Source organism: Lissotriton vulgaris, chromosome 8 (assembly GCF_964263255.1).
Source record: "Lissotriton vulgaris chromosome 8, aLisVul1.2, whole genome shotgun sequence".
NCBI classification, from domain to species: Eukaryota; Metazoa; Chordata; class Amphibia; order Caudata; family Salamandridae; genus Lissotriton; species Lissotriton vulgaris.
In genome coordinates, this window is record NC_141696.1 from 1,123,375,924 (window position 1) to 1,123,401,236 (window position 25,313).

Below are 25,313 nucleotides of genomic sequence, written 5' to 3' on the forward strand. Positions count from 1 at the left end.
GCCTAGTACAAGCTAATATACTAACTGCACCATTTAATGGGGAACAACTATTCGGGAATGCCGTTGACGAGGCTCTGAATCAGTTGCAAAAGGACAACGAAACAGCGACAGTCAATGGGAGCTCTACAGTTCAGAGGCCAGATGCATAGGGGAATGGTACCCTCACAAAAACGCATAGGAAGGGCTCCTTCCATCCAGGAACATCACATCAGTCGTACCAACTGACATATCAGGGAAGTAGTAAGGCAAGTCAACAATAACCACACAACTTGCATTACCAGCACAAAAGACAGTCCTTTTGTGGATGCCCATGCGGAAGATAACCACAAAGGGGAGGGACTCCTCCACTAAATAAGTGGCTAGTCAAAGTTCACATCCACTAAATAAGTGAGTAGTCAAAGTTCACAAAAGACACTAGTCGAACATCCATGAGTGCAGCAGTAGGAGTACAGACACACAAAGGGGCAAAAATAGAACATCAAGAACTTCTACATTCAACACCAGTAGGAGGCAAAATAATAAATTCCCTCCAGAAGTGGAGGAAATTCAGCACAGACAAGTGTGTTTTAAACCTAATGCATTTCAGATATTGCATAGAATTAGACAAGACACCTCCATGAAAAGGGCAAAAGAAGTTGCATTCAAAGGAGGAAGCATCCAGTCGACTGAAGCAGGATGAGGAAATGCTGTCAAAAGATGCTATAGAGTTAGTACAAAGACTAGAAAGAAACCAAATGATCTACTCAACATACTTCCTAATACCAAAGGTAGGTGGGTGACTCGGACCAATTCTAGACTTGAGGTTTTACATTTTTATTTTTGAAAAAAGCAAAAATTGAAAATGACTACCTCAACTACAAGTAGTGGATAATATGGCGACAGTAGATTTAAAGGACTCTACTGTACAGAAGCCACAAATTCCTCATATTTGTGGTAGTAGACAAACACTACCAGTTCTAGTTCAAGGGCTAGCATTTGGAATAAAATCAGCACCAAGAGCATTCACAAAGTGTCTGGCAACAGCAGCAGCATACTTGTGAAGGCAGGGCAAACATGTTTATCTTTATTTAGACGACTGGCTGGTAAGGGCAAATGCATACAAATGATGCAGTTAGCACATGAATAAGTATAATGAGAATGCTATATCAGCTTTAGTTCTCAGTACACATGGGGAAGTCATCGCCTGAACCAAAACAAGAGAAAATGTTCTTACCGTTTAGAATAAATTCGATCCAAGGGAAAGTATTCCCCTGCGAGAAAAGAACGTAGTACTATTAAAGGAGCTTCAGCTGTACAGGAAGGGGCAAGCTCCAACAGTGAGGATGTGGGGAAGCTACTAGAAATGATGGATTCTTGCACCCTGTTGATACCAAACACACGACTTTACATGAGACCATTTCAGAAATGGCTTCGAGGGGCGTGGTCTGACCAGCGACGCAGTGAGACGTGTCCCTTGGGAGCTCCGGTCATCCTCTCCACCCTTGAGGCTTGATCCAAGATGGCGGAGCTTCTGTTGTTGGGGGCTCACCGACCCGGGGCAGCAACTGCAAGTGGCCGACAGGGTAATGTCCAGTCCTTTAAGACAAATTGCATGCACCACTCCGACCCCCCTCCATAGCAGGTAATCGAGGAGCTTAGTAGAACAAAGGAGCCCGAACTACTAGGTCAGGGTATCCTACCATTCAGCCACACCCCGCTAACTTTCTCCTGACTTGCCACACAGCACCCTCAGCGCACCCCACGTGGCGGCTCCAATATGTAATGTGCCCCCCCCACCCCCGATAGCAGAGGACGCATAGTCAGTACAGGCAGCGCAGGGCCCCCAACCCTGCAGCAGCGCAGGGAAATCAATGTTTTACGGCCACATGGGGTACAAGATCCAAAATGGAGGGGGTGCACTTGCCTCACTGCGCCCCCTCCCTGGTCGCTCCCAGCTGTAGCTGCTCCACACCCTCCTCGTGTGTCCCCGAGGGCGTAGTCCAAAGTCCGCTCACCCTCTGGGCAAGTGAAGTAAGGTTGTAAATACACATCTCCAACCAAGTGAAGTAAGGTTGTAAATACACTTCTCCATCCATCGAGGGGCGCAAGGTGGTCTCCTCCCGACCCCCCTCAAGGGACCTAATATGCGCGATGATGTCCTGTTTAGCCTGTGAAGCGGACAGTTCGTCCAAGGAAGGCGTGCGCAGATGGCGATGGACAGTAGTCCAGGACGGCATGGCTGGGATCCGCTCTTGACGCCGTGTGCGAGATGGGCTTATCGGCAGTGATGTCGGTAGATGAAGCAGCTGTACCGCCTCCGTGTAGGTCCATATCACTTTTCGCTTGGCTTCCCACTGGAAAATGAAAGCGAAAGGGTGACCCCATTATTAGGAGAAGCCCATGGTTTGCAACTTCACTGGTTTGAAGGCCCGTTGTCAGAGTATTGGGCGCCAAGTCCTGGAAGATCTGTATCTTGTGCCCCTTGTAGCTAAGTTCTGGTTTGTCTCGTGCCGCCCTCAAGATGGCCTTCTCTGTAAAAAAGTGGACCCTTGTCAAGATGTCTGGAATGAGCCCCCCCCACCCCCTCGCGCACCCGGAAACTTGATGTGCCGGGAAACTCGATGTGCCCGGTCCAAAGCCGGCAGAGAGGCGTCCACATCCCCCCATACCTCATGGAAGAGTTGTGCCACAAATGTCAGGATGTCCTTCCCCTCCTCCCTGAGAGGAACCACCGGGATGCAGAAGTTATTCCGGAGGCTGCGGTTCTCCAAATCCTCCTGCTTCACTTGTAGCTCTGTTTTGCTTCTCCAGCACCGCCAGGCGTTGCCACAACTGTTCTTGGTCCTCTGTACAGGCATCCACTTTTTTTCCAGCCCATCTACCCGATCCCCCATGTCCGTAACCTCCGTCCGGAGTTCCCGCATGCGGGTGTGCACCTCGGAGCGTAGGGAACCAATCTCAATCTCCATCTTGAGCTCAGACATGAGAGGTCATGAATGCCTGGGTCACCAGCATAGAGTCCCCGGTGGCTTATGGTGGCCCCTCAGTGTTAGCTGTCGAGTCCTCCCAGCGGGCATTCACACAGTGCTTTTTATTGTTGCCTCTGCTTCCCGCCCTCAGGTCGAGCCTGAGGGGACCTGGGTGTCACTTTTTCTCTGAACAAGAAACTGCTCACAATTTCACCTTTTTGTTGTCTTCGGGGTTCTGTAGTAGATGATCTCTGTGTATAGTCATAATCTAGTGAATAGTCCCGCCCATGTGCGTGGACCCCAGAGCAATCAAAAATAATCTCTTAAGGTGTCGAAAAAATGCAGCACTGCACAGACACTTAAGAGAGAATTAAAGACAGATAATGTAGCCTATAAAACCAGGCTACACTGTCCAGTACTTCAACTAGAAATTCCACCAAAAATCCACAAACAGCAAAGTCTGTCCAGATTTCCCTTGCCTCAGCAGCAAAAACCCCTCTGGAATGATGGAGAGGAAGACCTGGACAGACAAGCCCCATAGGCTGCCATTATGTGGCTCAGAACAGGATACTGTGCCTTTAAGTTGGAGAACTTTCCAGAACTTCACAGTATCCCAGAATGCACTGCAGGTCCCTTTTACTTTCAGTTCTTTTTTCCAGCTCCTGCTAACAGGACCCTGGAGCATTGAGCTCTCCCTTTTTCAAGGGTTTATTGGAATTTTGTGTACTTTTGGTGTTTGAAAGTGTTTCATTTTGTGTGCTTAGTGTTTTTCTTCACTTCTGTGCATTTGTTCAGGCTTTTTAGGGCTCTAAAATGCCTGCTCTCTTCGACAAGTGCCCAGAATGTGGAAGGAAGAAGTCCAAGTCGGATCCACACGTCTGCATCCTCAGTGTCCCTGCTGCACATGCCCCTGAAGAATGTGACATCTGCCAGAACTTTTCAGCAAGGACCCTGAGGGAAAGGCTGAAAAGCAGGCTTCAAGGCCTAGAGGAGAGACGACTGCAGGCTGCAGGTGGGTCTGGGCAGGCTTGGAAGGCTCCCTCAGCCCCTGCTGAGGCCTCTGGGGGGCTCCCCAGAGGCAGGAAGCCCAGCAAAAAGTCCCGGTCTCCGTCGGTGTCGATTGCATCGACGACGTAGAGAGGGATGACGATGGTGTGCTCCCCATCTCCCCGGGGCTTCGGGTCGAGACGGCGTGAAGGATCGACGTCGAAGGGCCTGGGTAGGCTGTCGTCGAGATCACAGTCGACTGATTCTTCGTCGTCGACGTCAGCGTCGAGCCATCAACGTCGAAGAAAGAGCGGCAGGCGTCGGCACTTGCCGTCGAGGCGATACCGCAAGTCGCCGTCGAGAAGACGGTCGGCGTCGAGGACCTTGAGAAAGCGGTCGGCGTCGAAAAGGAGTCAACGCTCGTCGTCTAGGACTGAACGTTTGACGTCGCGGAGACGGCATTCGGCGTCGAGGAAGAAGCGCTCGACGTCACGGAGGCGGTGTTCGACGCCTCTACTACCGCTTCCGCCATCACGGCCACCACCACCTCTGCCTCCTCGGTCCGTCCCTGGGCCGGAGGTACCTCCTGTTGTTGCGCCGAGGTCGGTGCCGCTGCCTCGCCTCCCTACACCACCTAAGGGGACGCCTAAGCCGAACCCCCAGGATAGGCCACGAAGATGCCTCCGCGGAGACCTGTGGAGCGTCCACAAACTGGGAGGTCGCGATCTCATTCCAGGAGGAGGGAGCGTTCGCGGAGTCACAACAGGTCATCCGCGCGGTCGAGACGACGCCATAGGAGGTGCAGGTCCCGTTCGCATACGGGGTCTTCTGAGACCAGGGACTATTGACGGACGTTGTCGGGGTCGCCGGAGACAAGGGTGTCACCGGTTGACTATCTTGTGTCCTTCCATGATGTCCTGTTGAGGGGTGCAGCGAAGTTGGGCATCTCGTTTACGGTGCCCACGCCCAAGACATCAGTGATCTTCGAGACGCTGCACCAGAAACATCTGTCTCGGCCATTATTACCACTGGTGCCGGGCCTGGAGGATCCGGCCATGGACCTGTTTCTCACCCCGGCGGTGACTAAGGCGGCCCCCTCGAGACTCCAGAAGAAATACCGGGCGCCCGACTCGGATCCGGCTTTTCTGAGGGTGGACCCTCCGCCAGACTCGGTGATGGTGACGGTGGCTCGGAAGCAGCATGCCAGCACTCAGTCATCCACAGTCCCACCAGATAAGGAATCTAGATGGCTGGATTCGGCGGGGAGGAAGGTTTGTGGGACATCGGCGACTTCCATGAAAGCGGCGAGTGCCACGGCTTTGTCAGAGCGGTATGACCGAGCCCTCTGGGAATCCCTCCAGCAGTTTGTAGAACATCTGCCTCGTGACAAGAGAGATTTCCAAGAGGTGTTGAAGGGGATGTTGGTGGTGAATCAGGTCATCAGTGCTGCAGCCGATTCTTCCCTCCTGGCGGCCCATGGTTACTGCCATGGAGTTAACCAGCGAAGACACGCCTGTCTCCGCCTCACGTCGCTGAAGCCTGACGCACAGCAAAGGGTTGCCAATTTACCATTCTCTGGCGAAACCCTGTTTGGAAAACATGCAGATGACGAAATGGCCCGCATGAAGGCGGAGACCGAAACGCTCACGTGTGTGGGTCTGGAAAAGCCCAAGGATACCAAGAAATCTTACCGCCCGTTCCAGAGACGGTTCGGTGGACAGGGCAGAGGGCGTGGCCAGACTTCGGGGCAGCAGCAGCAACAACAGCAGCAGTTCTGAAGACCGTTCCAGAAGCGCCAGAAAGGCAGAGGCGGCCAACAGTCGGCAGCAGCGACCAAGGGCCCGGCCGGGTCTAGGCCCTGAGCGTCTACTTCCCCCACATCCGTTACCCACTCCGGTGGGGGGGAAGCATTCAATTTTTTCTGGCAGAGTGGAGAAAAATTACTCAGGACAAGTGTGTGCTGAATATTGTTTGCAATGGATACAGTCTTCGGTTCACCAGCCCGCCTCCATCAATTCCTCCGGTCAGCTCGCGGTTTGAACTGCTAGCGCTCCAGGCGGAGGCCGATATCCTGTTAAGGAAAAGGGCGATAGAAGACGTACCTCTGTCTCAAAGAGGAAGAGGTCTGTACTCCCGGTTCTTCCAGGTCCGCAAGAAGGACAAGAACGAGTTCAGGCACATTCTGGACTTGCGACAGGCAAACAAGTGGATTCGCAGAGAAAAGTTTTGCATGCTGTTGTTGCATCAGATTTATCCTCAGTTGCAACAGGGAGACTGGCTATGTGCTATAGACCTACAAGATGCGTACTTCCATGTGCCCATTGCACACAAACCCAGGAAGTTCCTGCGATTCCAAGTCGGCGCCAATCATTATCAGTACACAGGACTTCCATTTGGACTGAAGTCGGCGCCAAGAACATTCTCGAAGTGCATGGCCGTGGTAGCAGCACACCTCAGGAAGAACAAGGTGTTTGTCTACACATACCTGGACGATTGGTTGATCAAGGCCTCCTCCTTCTCGGAAGCTCAAGCACACTTCCAGAAGACGTGCATTCTCTTGAACAAGCTGGGGTTGCACATCAACATGTCCAAGTCTGTCTCGACTCCGGTCCAGTGCATTCAGTACTTGGGAGCCTCCATCAATGCGCTGTCAGCAAGCGTCTCTCCTTCGGAGGAGCGACGATTATCACTCCTTCGGAAGGCTCAGGCTCTTATGACCACTCCATCTACAACAGTGAGGACGGTGTCTTCTCTACTGGGATCGATGGCCTCTTGTATCTTCCTAACGCCACACGCACGACTGCACATGAGACCGTTGCAGGAGTGCTTGGAGGATCAGTGGGATCAGAGGAAAGGGTCTTGGGACGACAAGATACGACTGTCTCTGCATGCTCTTCAGTCTCTGAATTGGTGGTGTTCAGCGGAGAATCTCCTCAGAGGGGTTCCCTTCCACAAAGACATTCCCACTCAGACTTTCGAGACGGATGCTTCTCTCCACGGTCGGGGGGCGCACTCTTGAGACTTACAGATTCAAGGAACGTGGTCCCCGATGGAGTCCACGTATCCCATCAATTTCCTGGAACTCAGAGCTGTTCACTTGGCACTGAAGGCCTTTCATCCAGACCAACTCTCTGCTTGGAAAGACGAACAATCCGACCAGGATGTATTACCTCAACAAGCAGGGGGGCTCGAGATCACGCACTCTGTCGCAGCAGGCGCAGGCAATCTGGCACTGGCTTCTGGCCAGAGGAATGACAATAACGGCTACCCATCTGCCAGGTGTACAGAATGTTCTGGCGGACGCACTGAGCAGACTGATTCAGGAAAACCACGAATGGGTCATAAACGACGAAGTAGTAGAAGCCTTCGCAAGGTGGGGGACTCCAGACGTAGATCTGTTCGCCACCGCCGAAAACAGCAAATGCCGAGACTTCGCATCCAGGTACTACCAGCAAGGGATGCTGGGGAATGGGCTATGGATCAACTGGTCGAACAGCTTTCTGTACGCTTTTCCACCCATTCCCCTGATTCCGTGGTGCTCATCAAGCTGTCCCAGTCCAGGGCGCGGATGATCCTGATTGCCTCAGAATGGCCCAGGCAGTGGTGGTTCACGGACCTGCTTCACCGGTCTCTCTCTCCGCACATACGGCTGCCGTGCAGGCCGGACCTTCTCACGAAGTTCGGGGGGCAGATGTTGCACCCCAACCTCTCGTCTTTGAGTTTGGCGGCATGGCTCCTGATATGGGCATTTGAATCTACCTGAAGATTGCATGGACATACTGAAGAAGGCTAAGCGACCTTCCACTCAGACTTCCTATGCTTACAAGTGGAAGAGGTTCTGTATCTGGTGCAAGTCTATGAACTATGACCCGACGACGTGCAAGGAAGATGTCATCCTTCCTTACCTTCTACAATTGGCGCAGTCTGGCCTTAATGTTCATTCCATTAAGGTTCATCTCGCTGCATTGACTGCCTACAGGAAATACCCTTCACAGACTTCCTTCTTCCAGATCCCTGTGATCAAAGATTTTTTGGAAGGCTTGAAGAAAATATTCCCTCCTGTCCGGCTTCCTTCGCCTTCATGGGAATTGAATGTGGTGCTGTCCAGATTGATGAAGGAGCCTTTTGAACCTATTCATAAGGCTTTGTTGCAGCACCTGTCCTGGAAGGCAGCGTTCCTCGTGGCCATTACATCGGCCCGCAAGGTGAGTGAAATTCAGGCGTTGTGTTGCCAAGAACCTTATACTGTATTTGATGCTGCTAAGGTTGTTATGCGTACTCACCCTAAATTTCTTCCCAAAGTTATTTCTGATTTTCATGTCAACCAGACCATAACTTTGCCTACGTTTTTTCAGAATCCTTCATCTCCAGCGGAAAGGTCTTTACATTCCCTGGATGTTAGGAGGGTGTTTATCTGGATAAGACCAAAGGTATTCGTAGGTCAGACCAATTGTTTATCAATTATGGATCAGTCAGGACGGGTCTTGCTTCCTCTAAACAGTCCCTCTCTAGGTGGATTGTGTCCTGCATACAGCTGTGTTACCAAAAAGCTAATAAGACCTTAGGGGGTAAACCAAAGGCTCATTCCACCAGGGGCAAAGCTGCCACGACTGCTTTGCTCCGTAATGTTCCAATTGCAGAAATCTGCAAGGGGGCCACTTGGAAGTCGCATACCTTTGCTAAGTATTACTGCCTGGACACTGATGCCAGGGCAGACGCTCAAGTTGGGCAGGCTTCGCTGCGAAATCTGTTCGCACAATAGTGGTGTTTTTTCTCGTTTCTCCACCGCCGCTTTGGTGTGGGGATGGGCTTGCCGTACTATTTACTAGATTATGACTATACACAGAGATCCCCCCACTACAGAAGGAGTAGTTTCTGTCCTGTAACTCCAGTTCTGTAGTAGGGGTATCTCTGTTATAGTCATAAGCGCCCGCCCTCCTCCCCGATGGAGAGAGATGTTCATGTAAGGAATGCTACAGGTCTGGCGTGTTATGCCTTCAAAAAGAACTGAAAGTAAAAGGGACCTGCAGTGCTTTCTGGGATACTGTGAAGTTCTGGGAAGTTCTCTTAAAGGCACAGTATCCTGTTCTGAGCCACATAATGGCAGCCTATGGGGCTTGTCTGTCCAGGTCTTCCTCTCTATCATTCCAGAGGGGTTTTTGCTGCTGAGGCAAGGGAAATCTGGACAGACTTTGCGGTTTGTGGATTTTTGGTGGAATTTCTAGTTGAAGTACTGGACAGTGTAGACTGGTTTTATAGGCTGCATTATCAGTCTTTAATTCTCTCTGAAGTGTCTGTGCAGTGCTGCATTTTTTTGACACTTTAAGAGATTATTTTTGATTGCTCCGGGGTCCACGCACATGGGTGGGACTATTCACTAGATTATGACTATAACCGAGATACCCCTACTACAGAACTGGAGTTACAGAAACTACTCCTTCAGAGGAAATAATGACGCGAATGGTTAGCCTTTGTGCTTTGAGGAAAAGAAAACTGTCTAAAGTATTCTGCCTTCTCAGCTAATGATTGAGGGCATTTTCTAATTCGTTCTGTAGCGATTTATCTGTAGCCCTTACTTGGAACTTTATTTGTGTGAAACTAGTACTGGTTAATGTTTGTTATTCATCGAGTTCGTAAGAAAGGCTGAGCTGACCTTGCCGGGTTCTGAACCCCTGCTGCAGGGCTTTAAGTGGGATGAAAAAACTGCGGGGTCTCTCAAAGGGGCGTGGCTTTAAAACACCTACACTAAAAATCTGTGCTTAGCATAGTGTGCCGCCCGACTTGTATTTTGCAGTTTCTGTCTGTCATTGCATCCAGATATGTGATATAACAAATAACATCATACCTACTGCAAGTAAGGGCTATTGGCTTTGTCAATGGGTATTAGTTGCATAAGATAAATAAACTGCAACTATAGCTTGTTACATATAATATTAAAAAAGCTTCTACTTAAAGCACTGGTGACACTACCACAATGTTGCTGCTCTTGCGTTTCAGAAAGAGAAGGGAAATCCAGAAAGAAAAAATTCTTTAAAGGATTTCCCTTCCCCTACAATGCTCACCTGGCATGACTTCATGCCGTATTCTCCGCTAGTGAGAAGTAAGAGCAGCCCACATCGGTGTGCCTGCTGTCTCGAAACGGTGCTTGAGAAAGGGTGTGGGAGACCATAGAAGGGTGCCGTAAACTCTGGACTGTGTCAGGGTGAACAACTGACCGTTTGTCAACCACTATAATTATGGGCTGAACAAGGATAACCTGTCCCTGGGAGGTAAAGATCACTCACTCCAATACTCTGTGCAATTTTTTAGTGGGGATTGGACGCAAATGGCTGTGTGTGTGGGGCTGTGTTTGTATGTGTGTGGGGCTGTGTTTGTATGTGTGTGGGGCTGTGTTTGTATGTGTGTGGGGCTGTGTTTGTATGTGTGTGGGGCTGTGTTTGTATGTGTGTGGGGCTGTGTTTGTATGTGTGTGGGGCTGTGTTTGTATGTGTGTGGAGCTGTGTTTGTATGTGTGTGGGGCTGTGTTTGTGTGTGTGTGGGGCTGTGTGTGTGTGTGTGTGGGGCTGTGTGTGTGTGTGGGGCTGTGTTTGTGTGTGTGTGGGGCTGTGTTTGTGTGTGTGTGGGGCTGTGTTTGTGTGTGTGTGGGGCTGTGTTTGTGTGTGTGTGGGGCTGTGTTTGTGTGTGTGGGGCTGTGTTTGTGTGTGTGGGGCTGTGTTTGTGTGTGTGGGGCTGTGTGTGTGTGTGGGGCTGTGTGTGTGTGTGGGGCTGTGTGTGTGTGTGGGGCTGTGTGTGTGTGGGGCTGTGTGTGTGTGGGGCTGTGTGTGTGTGGGGCTGTGTGTGTGTGTGGGGCTGTGTGTGTGTGGGGCTGTGTGTGTGTGGGGCTGTGTGTGTGGGGCTGTGTGTGTGGGGCTGTGTGTGTGGGGCTGTGTGTGTGTGTGTGTGTGTGTGGGGGGCTGTGTGTGTGGGGGGGCTGTGTAGGGGGCTGTGTGTGTGGGGCTGTGTGTGTGTGTGTGGGGGGCTGTGTGTGTGGGGGGGGGCGCTGTGTGTGTGTGGGGGGGCTGTGTGTGTGTGGGGGGGCTGTGTGTGTGTGGGGGGGCTGTGTGTGTGTGGGGGGGCTGTGCGTGTGTGTGTGTGGGGCTGTGTGTGTGTGTGTGTGGGGCTGTGTGTGTGTGTGGGGCTGTGTGTGTGTGTGGGGGGGGCTGTGTGTGTGGGGGGCTGTGTGTGGGGGGGCTGTGTGTGTGTGTGTGTGTGTGTGTGGGGTTGTGTGTGTGTGTGGGGCTGTGTGTGTGTGGGGCTGTGTGTGTGTGTGGGGCTGTGTGTGTGTGTGTGTGTGTGTGTGTGTGTGTGGGGCTGTGTGTGTGTGTGGGGCTGTGTGTGTGTGTGTGTGGGGGGCTGTGTGTGTGTGTGTGTGGGGGGGGCTGTGTGTGTGTGTGTGTGGGGGGCTGTGTGTGTGTGTGTGTGTGGGGGGGGCTGTGTGTGTGTGTGTGGGGGGCTGTGTGTGTGTGTGTGGGGGGCTGTGTGTGTGTGTGTGGGGGGCTGTGTGGGGGGCTGTGTGTGGGGCTGTGTGTGGGGCTGTGTGTGGGGCTGTGTGTGGGGCTGTGTGTGGGGCTGTGTGTGGGGCTGTGTGTGGGGCTGTGTGTGGGGCTGTGTGTGGGGCTGTGTGTGTGGCTGTGTGTGTGGCTGTGTGTGTGGCTGTGTGTGTGTGTGTGGGGGGCTGTGTGTGTGGCTGTGTGTGTGTGTGGCTGTGTGTGTGGCTGTGTGTGTGGCTGTGTGTGTGGCTGTGTGTGTGTGGGGGGGGGGCTGTGTGTGTGTGTGGGGGGGGCTGTGTGTGTGTGTGTGGGGGGGGCTGTGTGTGTGTGGGGGGGGCTGTGTGTGTGTGTGTGGGGGGGCTGTGTGTGTGTGTGTGGGGGGGCTGTGTGTGTGTGTGTTTGGGGGGGGCTGTGTGTGTGTGTGTGGGGGGGCTGTGTGTGTGTGTGTGTGTGGGGGGGCTGTGTGTGTGTGTGGGGGGGCTGTGTGTGTGTGTGGGGGGGGCTGTGTGTGTGTGGGGGGGGCTGTGTGTGTGTGGGGGGGGCTGTGTGTGTGTGGGGCTGTGTGTGTGTGGGGCTGTGTGTGTGTGGGGCTGTGTGTGTGTGGGGCTGTGTGTGTGGGGCTGTGTGTGTGTGGGGCTGTGTGTGTGGGGCTGTGTGGGGCTGTGTGTGGGGCTGTGTGTGCTTGTGGCTGTGTGTGTGTGGGGGGGCTGTGTATGTGTGGGAGGATTACCTGCAAACTGTATCTGCTGTTGCTCGGGCTGCTGACCGAGGGTGCGCCTCTTCGTGGGATCCTTAGCGCTTCATCTGGGACCTTTGACCTCGCCGGACCCGCTTCGCGGGTCCCGCAGCGCCTGGTCATCTGGGGCTGCTGGTTGTCGAGAGTACACGGCTGAGGAGCGGGCAGGCAGAGGAGCCGGCGGGGCTGCGAGCACAGGCAGGGACTCCAGTATCCAGGAGTCCCTGCGCGCCCATTGCTCACACCTGGGCTGCTCTCCCCGCTGGCCACGCCCCCCGCCTTGGAGTTGAAAACCGGGCTGAGTCCATCGACCTGTGGATTACCTGCAAACTGTATCTGCTGTTGCTCGGGCTGCTGACCGAGGGTGCGCCTCTTCGTGGGATCCTTAGCGCTTCATCTGGGACCTTTGACCTCGCCGGACCCGCTTCGCGGGTCCCGCAGCGCCTGGTCATCTGGGGCTGCTGGTTGTCGAGAGTACACGGCTGAGGAGCGGGCAGGCAGAGGAGCCGGCGGGGCTGCGAGCACAGGCAGGGACTCCAGTATCCAGGAGTCCCTGCGCGCCCATTGCTCACACCTGGGCTGCTCTCCCCGCTGGCCACACCCCCCTGTCCACCAACCAATGACTGACACTGATAGGGAATAAAACGGACCAAGACACCCGCGTCGCGGGAGCGCGCCGGGAGAAGCCCGGGACAAGGGCGGGACCGTCTGTGGCCGAAGGAGGCTGGGCTGGGCCACCCCCCTTACCAGTGACATATAGCATCTCCTCCAGTAAGTGGCATAGAAACGTTGGTTTGATTAGTGATTAATATGGCAATGTCCACATCAACAAGCTCTGTAAATAGCCACCTGATAACTCCTCCTGTAGAGTCTGGTCCACTGGCAATTGGCCCCTTAGACAAATTCTTTTTTAACCGTTCACTGGCAATAGACAAAGAGCTAACCTTGGCAGAGAAGCGCGCAGAGCGTAGACTATCAATCGAAATACTTAAGAATTCAACGGATAAGTTTCCAAATCTAGCTTACCCCACCCTGGTAACTCCCTTGTCATCAGTGAACCTCCCAGTTGCAAATGAACATTTTGAGGTTCAGGCCCAAAAACTAAATAAGGATGTTGTGACAGAATCAAATAATCCTTGTGGTAGTAAAACCCAACCAACACCGCTCCCTGACTCTGGTGTTCAGGTTACATTGGCCCAACCCAAAATCGGGTCCAAAAGGAAACGACCAGCATCTGCAAGAAAATGTAAAAAGGTGGTCAAACCCCCACAAAAACTCAGGAAGTTACACAAACCCGTGAACATTGGAAAGGTCGTTACCGAAGAAACTCAAAGTACAGAAAGTGTCACACCCATTAATCTTGTCTCCTTGGATAGCCAGGACAAAGAAGACAATCCTTGTACTGACTCCACTGTACCATGTAAAGAAAAGGTGCTATCACTTGCAAATGTACTCCCTGAATTGGAAAAATTGTTTAGATCACTACTCACCCCTATTGAGGATAGAATTGCCAAGCTTGCAGATAGGCTAAACCATTTTGAACAGACAACATTAGACAATTTCTATTCTACAAAATCACTGATTAAAGCGAATAGGGCGGAAGCAAGCAGAAACTCTCAGGTCCTTAATAACCCAGTTATCCAGGATAAGGGAAGAAACCCCCGAAATAGCTCTCCTTTACCTCCCAAACAAAGCAAACCTACAGCTAAAGCCATTGTAAAATCCTCAGATAGAACTGAGAGAGCGAACGTTGGTTCTGATCTATCTCAGTCGACCATAATACACCTTACACAGCCCACAATTCCCCTGACACAAAATCCACCAACCGTTATGAGTGCTGAGGCTACAGCGAGTCACCAAGCGGGCAAAGTACCAACAACTGCAAACGTAATTAATAACATGCAGATAGCTCCGAACATTCCGGTGGGAGGGAATAGGGCTAACGTATGTCCGTTGGTAGGTAAAACTCCAGTACCGTCCCAAATAAATAACAAACAGGCGCTGAAGCCTGCCCCCCAACATGTCCCCCAAGTTCCCAAATCTATCCCACCGCCCTTGGCAAAGCCACCTCATAGAAAACCCCCAATTAATCTCACCCCAGACTCCTTCCCCTATGTAGCAGTTCTTATAAATGTACCACCACTACCCCCAGGACAGAGAGAAACTTTCCAGATGCTCAAAAACAAGATCATGCACTGGCTAAAGGAAAACCGTCCTCTGCCTGGTGATATCGACGGGCTAATCATAGGGGTAAGGAGAATAGATTGGATGGGATATACACCGAAAACCTTGGGTGGGGATTGTATAGTGGTTAATTTTCAAGATCCAAGGGTGGCGGGATGGATAACAAGGCAGGGATGGGGAACAAACAAGGGAGGTATCGGAATTGTAGACCTTACCTTTTTTTACCCCCGACCCACTAGTGTAACGACTAGTTTACTCAATGAACCCCTAATTCCCCCTACTGTATCATGGCCAGTCAATCCCTTACCACCTCCTCCTATTGGTCATAACCATACCACATATACATATTACAACTCTCATGTAGGATGGCAGGACCCGGGATGGGGATATTGACAAACCAGCACAGATAGTATAGGTGGGAATAATAACGAGCCAAAAGGGCTATGTGATGTTTATGGTAATACCATTGTTACAAACCAATCAGTCAATAATATCGAGACGGGGGGTTTGGCTGAAGAAGGTGGTTTTAAACTGGGAATCCTAAATACAAATGTCATGATAACATACCCAGCGACAGTTAACACGACTGTCGATCCAATAGATGACCTAGAAAGGCTGACTAATTCTACTGAAAGCCCAATGTTAGCCCAAGTATTTCCATTCACTAACACTCGAGATGGGCCAGATGCTAGCATTGGTACGCTTTTATCTTGGAATTTTTCTGGGTTGGCCAGTAAGTTGGATTCCCAATCCTGGGTGAACTTTATAAGTGGGTATGACATCTGCTGTTTTCAAGAAACCTGGGCTTGTGATCCCCTCTTTTGTTTTGGTTATTTGAACTATTGTATACCAGCGTTAAAAGGGGGAAGAGGGCGGCCCAAGGGAGGCCTAACTGTTTGGGTTAGACAGGACCTGCACATCAACATCAAAATGCTGGACCTGGGAAATAGTGATCTGCAAGTATTAAGAATCTCCATAGCCAAGGGTCAACCAATAGATTTGTATAATGTCTATGTGAGAGGTAACAATGTAACCAATTTACCCACTATTGAGCTGTTGTCTGCTGCCATAGAGGCCAAGTCCCAGGAAAGTGTAATGATAATCGTAGGGGACCTCAACATGACTTTTGAACCTTAGGACTGCACAAATGACCTCTTGGAGAGTGAAGAGGATAATCTCTGGGGAGTACCATCTCTATGCCTAAAACCTGTAAAGAGATGGACAAAAGAGATCTTATTACTGAATGGAATTTGTATGGAACATGGTTTAAGAGCACTGAATGGGAGGACACCTGGGGACAAGGAGGGCAGCTACACTTTTGACAATGGTATCAACAGGAGCCGAATCGACTACATATTGTGTAGTCTCCAGCTGTGGAATGGGGTTGTTGATATGACTGTTAGGCCCCGGGTTGAAAGTGACCACAACCCCCTCTGTGTGACTCATAGGTGGTGGAATACTGGTGCGGGAAACCCTCTAGAGACATACGATGAATCCCCTGTTATGAGTAATGATGAACGCAGGTTAAAATGGCCCAAGGTACTGGCAAATGAGGCCACTATGACTTACATCAATAACGTGGTTGATAGTGCAATTTCCGCAATGGAAGCAGCGGTTCCAGGGGATAGTGGTATCACCGAAATCCACAATAAGTTATTCTCCCTCCTGAGACCATGTTTCTTCATCAAAAAAAGGAAAGGGAAGAAACCTAAAGAAGTGGGAAGGTGGTTTGATAGTCATTGTAGATCAGCACGACTAGACCTGGGACAAGCCATAAGGAATAGGGACCGCGCCGCAGTGATAAAGAATAGGAAACTGTACAAAATGGCCATCTATCGTGCCAAAAAGAAATGGGATGAAGACCACTGGGCCGAACTAAAAGAGGCCTCTGATAACAAAGACTCCAGGTCATTTTGGAAAATTATCAAGTGGGGTAGTGGAGCTGGTCCTGCGAAGCCAGATAATAATGTAGCAGAGGGAGCTTGGGTTGATTATTTTAGACCACAGTATGCGGAAGTTAACCATCCCGTGGCACCTGATAGTATAACACCGGTTTATGCAACCGACGATCTGTTCTCCCTTAGAGAAGCGGAAATTGCCATTGGTTCCGCGAAATGTGGGAGGGCGCCAGGTCTAGACGGTATTCCCCCTGATATTTTCAAATATGATGTGACTAGATGGGCGAGATATACCCTCCTTGTAGCAAATGCCCTAGCGAAGGGGGAAGTGGTCCCAGACCTTTGGAAAGGTGCAACCATTATCCCCATCCACAAGAAGGGTGATCGTTCACTGCCTGCTAATTATAGGCCTATAAGCTTAATAGCCACCATACAGAAAGTAGTTGGGAGAATGGCAACAAACCAGCTTCTGGACTGGGTTGAAGACAACAATGCCCTTTCTCCATACCAAGCGGGATTCAGACGAGCAACCAGTACCATTGATCAGGTCTTCCGCTTCACCATATTGCGGTGGAAGACCGTTGTACTGGGAAGGGGCTGCCTGTATGTCGCGTTCGTCGACCTGCGGGCGGCGTTCGACCTAGTCCCCCGGTTTAAGCTATGGTTGGTTCTGCAAAAGTTGGGGATTCCTGCTGATCTGCTAACATTAATCATGCGATTGCATGAATCCAACTTCGCTAGAGTCCAGTGGGGTGGAAGTGGGGAGACAACAGCGGATTTCCCAGTGGAAAGGGGAGTCCGACAAGGCTGTTCCATGGCCTCTTTACTTTTCTCGTTATTCATTAACGGGATTGTCGAGAGAATGTTGAAGGCTAGTGTAGACGCCCCATCGTTAGCGGACACCAGGGTTCCGATCCTGATGTTCGCCGACGACACTCTTATCTTGTCTAAGACCCCCATGGGGCTGCAACGTGCATTAAACATTTTCAATGCTTTTTGCACAGAGCATGGGCTAGAGGTAAATGTGGGAAAAACAAAACTAATGGCCTTTTCCCCAGGACGCAGGAACTACCCCAAGGTAACCTTAAACAGCAGCAGGTTAGATATTGTCACGGAATTCACGTATCTGGGAGTACAGATCGCAGAGGGCATTGGCTGGACGCATCATGTGGATAAAGTGGTCTTAAAGCACCAGCAGCTTTCAGGTGCTCTAAGGGGGGAACACCGCAAATCCAAAACAAAACCTATAAAACCTGCAATAATAGTGTATGACGCGAAGGTTTTGGGTGCCACATTATATGGTGCTGAGCTATGGGCTTGGGATAGTCTAGCGGCTCTCCAGACTTCTGAGAACAAGTTCATGCGAGGGATTACAGGACTCCCACAGAGCACCCCCCTAATCCCATTGTTTTTGGAGCTGGGTAGACGTACCATTGTAGACAGAGCCCGATTGCGCCCAGTCCTCTACTGGAGACGCCTTTGGACGACTCCAGAAATAAGACAATATGTGGAGGGTTTTCTATGGATAATCAAGGAAGATATCTTCCATAAGATAAAATGGCTAAAACATCTGAAGTCCATGCTAGTAAACTTAGGGTTTTCAAATCTTTGGAATAACCCTGAGGGAGAAATCTTCCCTAGTAAAGAAGCCCTCAAAGAACAATATTGGGATTGGGTGGGTGGTAAGATGCTGAAAGACACCAGGGCCGACTCTGTCTGGTCGCTTCCTTGAGACAAAAATCCTTCCTGTCCTAGAAAATTACTGGGATAACATCACGGTACCAATGGACAGGAAACTCGTCTTTCAGTTAAGATCAGGATCTATCCCCCTTAAGAAACTGACATCTGGCTGGCACAGACCCACCAATAACTTATGTCCAGCATGCGAAAATGCCGAGGAGAGCATAGGCCATTTCCTTTTCGTATGTCAAGCTTACGCAAATCCGAGGAGAAAATGGCTCTCGCCGGTATGTAAAAACCTGGGGACACGAGACAGCGTAGTGGCTCTAAGAATCTTACGTACAACAACTCAGGATTCGATAGTCATAGGGGTAGCTAAATACCTGGGTTGGGCATGGGCAATTAGACGACGGTCCCTGGGGGGAAGCAGGTAATCAGGTATTCCTTTTAATAATGATTCATGTAATATTATCTGCTACAAATGGTTTTTATATGCAAACGTAGTATGAGCTGTACTCCATGTTTAATGAACTTTTACTCTGTAATTATGTATTATTGTATAATAGTTTTGATTTTATGTGCTTTTATGAGAACTGTCTCGAATAAAGCTTATACAAACGCAAACGTATGTGTGGGGGGGGGCTGTGTGTGTGTGGAGCTGTGTCTGTGGGTCCATGTGTGTGGGGCTGTGTGTGTGTGTGTGGGGCTGTGTGTGTGTGGGGGTGATCTGTGTGTTTGTGTGTGGCATTTGCGAGATATTAAGCTATTGGCATTGAAAATGACAATGCCATTTATTTATCTGTTTTCAAAACCAACACATAAATAAAAATGTTGTCATTTACCATGCCAATAGCTCTAACTTTTTCAAAGGCGAGACCGTTGCATTGTAAATGCTTGTTTACCTGTCTGTGTAGGTTTGAAGCTTGAAGAATTTTCTGGATTCACAAGCAAACCCACCCTCCGCAAAGAAGATGAGAGGAGGAAGCAGCAAAAAAAAGAGGAAAAAAAGAATCTGAAGATGGGGTAACCAAGGGAGTGAACTTCCGGGGGCTGCACGACTAAGTCACAAGCAGCACCAAATGGAGGCACGTCGACTCCCACCAACAGCAAAAAACAAAGCTAGTAGACGTTCAACAGTTTTTAGGGAGAATTCCGGACCCAATAACTAGATGGCGGAATAATGCACAGCATGTGAATCCAGAACATTTTTCAAGCTGCAAAACCACACCGACCGGTAATAAATTAGGGCCAGATGCAGGTAATCCGAATTTTAACGATTCGGTATTTAAGAATAGGTAAATGTGATGTAGATACATTTTCGGTAAAAATTACCGAATAGGTAAGATTCGGTATTTACAGAATCGGTAATTGCCATTCATTCTTATGGGCCTGAATGGCAATTACCGAATCGGTAAATACCGATTCGGTAAAATGGGGGAAACATTCAAGGGTGCCAGGGTGTAACTTTGACACCCTGTTGCACCCCTGAATAATGCTTGTGTGCAGTTGTTCAAAATAAAAAGTTTCTAACAATGAGAAAACACAGGATGTTACCACACTAACATCATAACTAGAGTTAATGAATAATAAAACATGAAACCAGGATAGTTTTTGTCTGAGGAGTTATTATTTTTAAATTCAAAACAAAGAATAGTTCTGTACAAAAAAATCAATCAACAGTAACATAAAACAGGGTACATACAAAGATATATGTTGGATATTAAAGGTTTTGGTTGCTTATCCTATAGTATATCCAAGGGCAATTGTCCAGACTGTTAAACAAGGGGGTGACAACTTGATTTCTACTATCAATCAGGAGAAAATCAATAGTCGGTACAAATCATATGGTGCAGAATTGGACAAGGTAGGTCGACGTTTCGGTCTTATCTTGATTATTTACAAGACCATCATCAGGACGGAATATTGATATATACAAGGTTGACCCTTTATTGTTCAAAGTCACAACACTTATAGACTTGGGTGGCCGCCTCAGCTAATTTCTTTAAGAAGCAGGCAATGTGCAGACTCAGTTTTTTGGTGTCACGCACTTATGCACACAGCAGAGTTGTGACAGACCGATTCTGGTGGTTTGTTCAAATCGCGGTTCTTTTGCCAAGTATTCACAGTTATTTGTTGTAATCGCGGGACGTCAGAAATGAACAGTCAGATTTGGGTACTCTGTTTATTTTTTAACAAGTCCTAAAGTAGTGCTGCAAACTCATATAAATGAAATCCCTTGCTGGCCAATTCATATTTTACTAAACTCTGCCCGAGCCCGCAAGGGTATATTGGGTTACTCACCTTCCTAACCATTTTGTGTGCAGTTGTGGCACACATACATGCCCTCAGGGCATGTATGTCTGTCACATGGCACAGTTGAAAATGCACAGATTTGCGATTTCAAAGGTATTCCTTATTTACCATTCACAAAACAAGACCTAGACCAAATAGGCATATAACATTCAATCAATTAATGGTGTACCATCAAGTGCAAACCTTTTTGCCCAATAAGAAGTGTGGCTCAATGGTTAGAGCGGCAGACCCTGATGCAGAGGTCTGGCCCGGGACCAGGGTTCAATTCCCGCCTCGGCGGGTCTTGGGCTCAAAAATTCCACGGACCCGATAATTCTCGCCTCGGTGCCTATTCCAATCATGGAGTCCCACTCTGCAACTCTGGGCAATAGCTTGCTTAATCTCCACAACGGCCCCCACAACACTAAGGATGCCTGGCCTCCACCTTGGGGGTGCCCAAGAATGGACACCTCACAGGGAAAGCCAGGATGGGTTCCACAGCGGTATTCGTACAAGCACCTTGAGACCCTTGCGGGTGAGTAGTGCGCTATACAAGTATCAATTTACATTTACTCCTCTCTTTTAATTGCTGAGGTAGGAGGTATATCCAAATTATGCCATAGTTTAAGGAAAGAATGCCCAAACCTTTGAAAAACATAAACCAGTTGTGAGACAACAGATAAAACACACCTTAGTGCCTAGATAGGTAAATGGAGAGAATTTGGAAAAAAGTGTTTTGAAACAGATGGAATAGGCATCCCTGAGGACTCATGTTTGTCAACCACTACTGGCGTACCCGCAGGAGCATTTTTTCCCAATAAATTACCGCTATCCAAAACATTCTGCAAGACAATCTCCGGGGCGGGAGTAGTACCATTTTCTGTGCTTTTTGCCAATAATACTTTCAATATCTGTGTAACTGAGTCCAAGATGCAATCAGAGCTCCCAACAAATTTGCCCAATAAAAACAATATGGAAGCCAGTAAATGTTCTAGTGCTATCAAGGAATCAGAGATAGGTCTATCGTCTTTGGGAAACTCAGGAACGGTGAAGGGGCAGATACCGGATAGATTAAGTGGTGGGCTCCTAGAATCATTCTGCATTGAAGGAATGTCATTAGATGTTATAGAAGGAGTACTACTATATAGCAATAATCCTGACGGCGTGGCCCCATTTGCTGTCTTACTGGGATCAGGGTGTTTCAGATTTCTATCCTCCATATAGCGACCACACAATTCAAGGTCGATACTGGACAAAAAAGACTCTTTTTATAGCCACGTCAGGACATTCTGCACCATTAGGAATGTTAGGTAGAGGGACCTTCGTATCTGCTATCCTATTATCGGGAAGCTCTCCCCCTACAGTGCATGCTGGGAGATTAGCAGCAATAATTAGTGGCAGGGGAGGCAGGTTGTTTACAGAGGCTGGCTCAGTGTTGGAATCTTTCTCCACATCAGGTGGTGCACCCACCAAAGGCACCATCTCAGAACCAGCAACTACCGGGACTTCTAAAGACTTATCAACGGGTTTTTCCCATAATTTCAGTAACTGCATCTGTCCCTTCAATAACACACTGTTGTCGTATTTATTCCTCAGGGGGTTAGATCTGGTTTTTATACATGACCTCCCCCCTAGAACTCTTCCAGAGCGTAATTTCTTTGCAGTCATCATAAACGGAGAAGTAACCAAGCAGCGGGATATTGTTCAGAAGATATATATATAAATAACAATAACTAGTCCATAAAAATGAATCATTGGAGAAGTAGACAATAGTTACTCGGCCAGTAATCAGAGATATCTCCTTCAAAGCGACACACCTCAAATCACGGAAATAGCTAATATGCAAAGAAAATGACGGGGCCCAGCCCAGCCTACCTCTGCCACAGAGGGCCCGCCCTTTGCCCGGGCTTAGCCCCACGACGCGGGTGGTGCCGGTGGTTTTGAAGGCGCCTCCGGGCGCTCTTGCGTCACTTCCTGTCCCCGAGTGCTGGGGCACCTGGGAGATGTAGTCTCCCTCCGCTCGGCGGCCGCGATTGGAACTGCGGCGGCGGGAGGGAGACAAGTCAAGCAAGCGGCGAGTCCTTTGCTTGAATGGTGAAGGCAAAGTGAGAATCCAAAGTTGCCTCGCAGAGAAATTACCCTGCCCCCCTGAGCTGCACTTCAATTCAACACCTCACCGCTATATAGCATCCAAAAGTGCCCTGCAATGGTATAATCCCGAAATCCCTGTTGAGTTGGAGAATGGTGAGCCTGGTCCTGGCTCACTGAGGTTAGTAGGAGCACTTGAGCAGACCGCGCATTGCAGCAACAACGGCGTCATTCATTTCCTCGAACTCCTCTGCGGCGTCACCTTTCTCCCCCCCACGGCCTATCTGCTCAGACTCACGCTCGTTTCTTCTCCGCCAAGCTCCGCACAGCCCAGGTGAGCCAGCAATGCAGCGCTGTGGGGAGGGAGGTTGAATCAGCGGTTTAATCGGCGGTCAGCCGGAACGCCGCCGTCCACCATCCGCCGTCCGATTCATCCAAAACGGCAGACACGACAGCTTGCAGCACGGGAGGGCCGAGGGGTCCGACAAGTACCGGTAGCCTAAAGTCTGATACCGACAAGCACTGCACGGCTCGGCTTCCAGCACCCTCTCAGCACGCTCCCAGCGTGTCCTCCCGCGTCCTCGCTGGTCGCGGCTCGTAACGTAGCTCCTCCTTCTCTCTCGTATCGCAGAGCACTCACTCACTCAGTGACAGTAGCGTTTCACTCTCTCCTCCTTGTTGGTAACTATTCCTTATTTACCACCAACTTATAGTTGGTGGTAAATAACGAATCCTAAAATGGGAAGAGCACTCATTTGAGTGCTTCCTACATTGCAAATTCGGTAATTTACCGATTCGGTATTTTGAAGAATCTGTAATTTACTGATTCCTTAAAATACCAAATGGGTAAATTACCGAATTTTCAATTTAGGCAACCTACGTCCCAAATGCCCAATACCAGTCAGTAATGGCCGAAATTCTCCGACCGGTATTGGGCCACCTACATCTGGCCCTATGCGTTTTGCATAAAGGCTGTAACACTAACTATTTTTTGTTTTGAAATGAGACATTGAAGCTCATATGCTAGTGCATAGTAGTGATTCATAATGTGTGTGAGTGATTATTCAAGTGGTAAATACGACCTTTAATCCAGTAACTGTGGAATCTTCATTTGTATTAATAGATGCTGGTGTGACTTTACTCTTTAGAGATTTCAAACTGTCCAGCAGCAGTTCTAGAATAGCTTTGCCATCCTCTGAGGAGCATTTCTGTGTCAGATGATTTCAGTTCAGATTGCTGGCTATAGCACGTTACTCTTTACTCCAATTTCCCTCTAGGGGACAGAAGGTTCAGCCAGTTTTCAATTCATGTTCTGCTGAGCACATTTTAAAATAAAATGAGTGTTGTGCTGCAAGTGTTTGCTGAAGCTAGATTATTTTAAAATGCAGTCATTTTAATTATTTTTGTTGTTGTTTATTAGCCCTTCGTTACAATTTGAAGCTGCATGGGCGCTGACGAACATAGCATCTGGTACTTCCGCACAGACGCAAGCTGTTGTCCAGTCAAGTAAGTAATGCTTGAAAGTTGCTTAGAAGCTAGTCTTTCATCCACTTTTGTAGCATCAACCAGAAGACATTTCTTATGACTGTGCATTTTTTAGTTTTGAGATGTCAAATTGTAGTGGCATTCGTATGTATGGAATGCATTCTCCTCAAACAGTAAAATAACCATAGAAGTCAGAAGTGAGTTGCAATTGGCGTTGCTTAAATTCAAATGAGTTTCTCTTTTTGACTGTCTGCAGTCCATAAAAATTACTCATTTTGAGCATCTGCATAATTTTTTGCAACCATCACTCAAGTGTACATGTTTAGTGAACCACTATTTAATGCAACAATTTCAAGTGGGTTAGATATCTTACAATATTGTTGCATTGAGAACATTAGTCACCAGAACCAGTATTAAAAAGTGTATGGCCTAGACAGACTTTACAACGGCTATCAAATAATTTTTTTCCATGCAATTTATTATTCCATACATTGCACAAAAACAGTTATGGTAATCTGAATACAGTTTTGAGCTGCAAACTTCCTTGCTTTTTTGGTATTCTAACTAGACGTCCTTCGATTCTCTGGCATTACAGAATTTATTATTCTCTTACATCTTTAGTTATTGATCTGTTGACTCTGGCAAGCAAGACTTTAATCACTCAAGTCAATTTGAAAGTAAAGTTGGTGATCTAGTAACATTATTATACAAAGATGTAAATTGATTGCAAATTTTATAGAGCTGGCTGCTTCCCAAAACAGGATGCCCTGGGGCTGTGCCAATCAGGTTTTCAGGGCCTGTGTTCTTTATCAAAACTGTACTTTTGTACCCCCAATTTGCACCTCTGGACACATGCAAGTCCACCAAGGGCACTGTGACCATGGGAGGGCTGCAACACACACACACACGCATGCCCGCATATGGTATAATTAAGACACCTTCTAGCTGGGTGCACTATACCGCTGGCTAAGGTACAGGTGCATGAGCCCTGTACCCCTACAGTGTCTAAGTCCATTCTTAGACATTGTAAGGGAAGTAAAGTGATAGAGTATATGGTTTGAGCGTTTGTGATTACGAACTCCATAGCACCATAATGGCTTTACTGAATTCTAGGAAGTTTGGTAGCAAACGTCTCAAGATAATAAACTCGTACTGATGCCAGTGTGGGATATATTATACCATGCACTCAGACGGCATCTTAGAGATGCCCCCTGAAAAACGACGAGCCTCTGGTGCGCTCCCTGACTGATGCACACCAGCCTGCCACCACAAGACACGTTTTGCGATCCCTGAGGTGGAAGCCTTTGCTACCTGAGCCCAGAAACAAAGCCTTTCCCGGGCGAAGGTGGTCACACCTCCCCCAGGCCAGGAAAAGCCATCTGTGGCAGGAGAGCTTCAAAGACCTTGCTGCCTTTGTAACATCACCCCCAGCCTCTCCTGCTATCGGGAGCAGGCCTCCTTCCCGTCTCCGCTCCTTTTTGGCAGG

General features: G+C 49.1%; 1 protein-coding gene across 1 annotated transcript in view; it reads left to right on the top strand.

Moving 5' to 3' along the window:
- The window catches only part of KPNA3 (karyopherin subunit alpha 3), an 855,988-nt gene that overhangs the window by 235,235 nt on the left and 595,440 nt on the right, over positions 1-25,313 (top strand). The window contains exon 7 of the mRNA XM_086934956.1: positions 23,763-23,848. Within this exon, the coding sequence (XP_086791082.1) occupies positions 23,763-23,848 (86 nt within the window). The remainder of the gene's footprint in view (positions 1-23,762; positions 23,849-25,313) is intronic.